At 36.1% G+C, this 3,345-nt stretch overlaps 1 protein-coding gene across 1 annotated transcript; it reads left to right on the forward strand.

Annotated features, from left to right (window-relative positions):
• The first annotated feature begins 538 nt into the window (after positions 1–538).
• On the forward strand, positions 539–2,227 carry LOC128997150 (uncharacterized protein K02A2.6-like). Its single transcript, XM_054422738.1, has one exon. The coding sequence runs from the start codon at positions 539–541 to the stop codon at positions 2,225–2,227; it is 1,689 nt and encodes a 562-aa protein (XP_054278713.1).
• The last annotated feature ends 1,118 nt before the right edge of the window (positions 2,228–3,345 follow it).

A 3,345-nucleotide genomic window follows, 5' to 3' on the forward strand; every position in this document is an offset into this window, starting at 1 on the left:
GGTTGTTATTCCTAAAGAAAATGGCACAGTAAGGTTATGCGTCGATTACAAAACAGGCGTAAATGATCGTCTTGTTTCATCTAATTTCCCGATCAAACACATTCCAGATGTTTTACACTGTTTGCGAGACTCTAAATATTTTTGCAAGCTTGATATTTACAAGGCTTATTTGCACATTCCAGTTGATGCCCCAAGCAGCAAAATTCAAACTATTACTACACACCGTGGTACATACTTGATGCACAGACTTAGTTTTAGAATCAAGACCGCGCCTGCCGAATTCAATTGCATTCTAAGCCAAATTCTAAACGGGTTACCAAAGACTGAAGTTTATTTTGACGACATAATCGTGCACGGTACAACAAAAGATGAATGCTACAATAATTTACGGTTGTGTCTATTCCGTCTACATGCAAACGACTTGCATCTAAACAAAGACAAATGCAAATTCTTTTGCGAACAGATTGACTACCTTGGTCATGTGGTTAAGTACAATCAAATTTCAAAAAGTCCAGAAAAGATTAGAGCTGTTTGTAATATGCCTCAACCAAGGAATATTGATGAGGTCCGGAAATTTCTTGGAATGGTTACCTACTACGCTCGGTTCATCCCAGACCTATCTACAAAAACAACACCTCTTCGACAGCTTCTACAGAAAAATAGAAGATTTCATTGGTCAATAGATTGTCAAACTGCATTTGATTGTCTCAAAGAGGAAATAACATCTAAAAGAGTTCTCGTACCATATGACCCCCATCGTCCAATCGTTCTAACATATGATGCCAGTCCTACCGGAATTGCAGCTGTGAGTCAAATGAGTCACATAATTGATGATGAAGAGAAACCGATCGCTTACGCATCCAGATCCTTAACTCCATCAGAGCGAAATTACAGTCAGCTCGATCGAGAAGCTCTTGCGACCGTGTTTGGAGTCAGTCATTTTTACAATTATCTGTATGGACTTCACTTCACCTTAATTACAGATAATGCCCCTCTTTCAAGAATTTTCCATGAAAGCAAATCCTTACCACCCATGACTTCCAGCCGTCTACTCCGTTATGCATCTTTTCTATCAGGGTTTAACTATTCAATACGTTTCAAGAAAGGGGAAGCAAATGCTAATGTTGATTGTTTATCCAGAGCTCCAGTCACTCAACATTCTGAAACCTTAGACATTTTCCTAAACAATGAAGTTACCTTGCTACATTCAGAAACAATTTTTGAAATATCTTCTACAAATTTAAATGCAACTATTCTAGCCCGGGAAACTGAAGCTGACCAAAATCTTAGAGAAATTAAAAGGAAACTTTTGTCTTCTTCTACTGACCTACCATACACATTGGACAATGGAGTACTTTTCAAGGAAACTCGTGCTGTCATTCCTAACAGCCTTCAACCTCAAGTCTTACAGCAACTACATGCTACTCACGTTGGTATTACAAAGATGAAGCAATTAGCCCGAAGATACGTTTATTGGCAAGGGATTGACAAGGACATAGAGAAATTAGTCCAATCGTGTGAAATTTGCGCCCACATAAAATTCAATCCTCCCAAAGCACCCCTTCATCCATGGGTAGAGCCAGAAGAAAACTGGGAGCGTATTCATATAGATTACGCGGGGCCTTTTCAAAACCACTACTTTCTTGTTTGTGTGTGTGCCAAGTCAAAGTGGGTAGAAGTTAAAGTATTGAGAAATGCTCCTACAACTTCTAATACTATCATTCTTCTCGACAACATTTTCTCATCTAATGGCTATCCTCAAGTGATGGTATCAGACAATGCCACAATTTTCACCAGCGCAGAATTCAAGAAATACTGTTCATCCAATGGAATTTTCCAGAAACTGATTGCACCTGGACATGCAGCTACAAATGGTCTTGCTGAAAGAACTATCCAGACTTTGAAGCAAAGATTAAAAGCATTGGAAGATGACCATCGTCAAATACATACAAAGGTTCAAGAGATTCTTCAACAATATCGTGCCACTCCTCTCTCAAATGGACAATCACCTGCAGAACGATATCTTCATCGTAGGATCCGCATCAAGCTGGATGCTCTTCAACCTTACCATCCGGCAAAGAATCCTCCTTCGATAATAAGAATTCGAACATTCAATGTGGGGGAGAGAGTTCTCTTTAGGGAGTATTCACAAAATAATAAATATATATGGACATTTGATGAGATTATACAGAAACTAGGGACTCTTCAGCATAGTTGGGAAAGTTAGTCAAAATTTCTAACTAGTTAGAAGTTAGAAGTTAGTCCCATAAAAAGTAACTGATAGAAGTTACTAGTTAGTTAGTTTAAAAAGTAACTGATAGAAGTTATTAGTTAGTTGAAAAACTAACTGATAGAAAATAAAGTTAGTTTTCGACATTTGTAGAAGATAGCTGTTTGTTGGACGGTTGTTTTAAAGGATTTCATATGTAATTAAATAATCATCTTGGTTACTAATTACTGTGTTTTAATTAAATACTAATTAAACATCGTCACATTTACATTACATGTAATGTAAAAACATTCATTACTACAACAAAATTTACTTTAAATGCCTATTAAACTTTAAAAGAAGTTGTTTTTCAAAATTGGTGTCGCTGATTCTTCCTTGTCTGTTACTCTGTTAGTGATGACTAGGCTTGCCGCTCTGAACAGGCGTTCGCAGTGAACAGAGGTGTTTTTTTAATTTGTAGATTTATATTTGTAGTTATCTTATTATAATGTATTTGTTTCAGGACTATAGTCCAGTAAAATAAGACATTTTGGTATGCAAAAGGTCGGGTAGTTCTGATTTTTGGATATGTTGTTAGTATTGGGCACATAACATAAAATCCAAGTTATCCACCTTGAGATACTGCCGCTCGCCGCGGGGCGCGCCACTTGTTATTGAATTATAAAAAAATATGGCAATTCCTATTGTTTTTCACTCAATCTTGCGAACCGTTGATTTTACCGAAAATTTTATATTATTACATTAAAGAAGAATAAATTTGTGGCAGTTTAAGCCCAACAGCAAGTATGTAGCGTAAATAATGGTCACAATACAGACCATCAAAATAAATAAATTTTCCAAATACGTATAAAAATTGTGGTTTTTTCAATATGTCCACAATATAGTTAATTGAAGCAAACACCGTATTGATTTAGAGAGTATGCCAGTTTATTTGCTATTAATAGAAAATAAATGAAAGTATGAATGAAAATATCCCCACCTCAGCAAACCTGCAGACTAAGCAAATTTCCATTTGCTTGATTTGATTTTCACAAGCCTATTTAAATAACATTAGGTTTAACTGGTATGTACCTAGGTTAGCTGCTATAGGGAGGGTAATATAGTATATAAAATAA

The sequence above is a fragment of the Macrosteles quadrilineatus genome, unplaced genomic scaffold (assembly GCF_028750875.1).
Source record: "Macrosteles quadrilineatus isolate MER2022 unplaced genomic scaffold, UCM_ALF_1.0 Scaffold_1__1_contigs__length_201487025, whole genome shotgun sequence".
Taxonomy (NCBI): Eukaryota; Metazoa; Arthropoda; class Insecta; order Hemiptera; family Cicadellidae; genus Macrosteles; species Macrosteles quadrilineatus.

Excerpts from the sequence above, each read along its gene's own strand:
- LOC128997150 (XM_054422738.1), top strand. The coding sequence starts at position 539 with ATGCCTCAACCAAGGAATATTGATGAGGTCCGGAAATTTCTTGGAATG.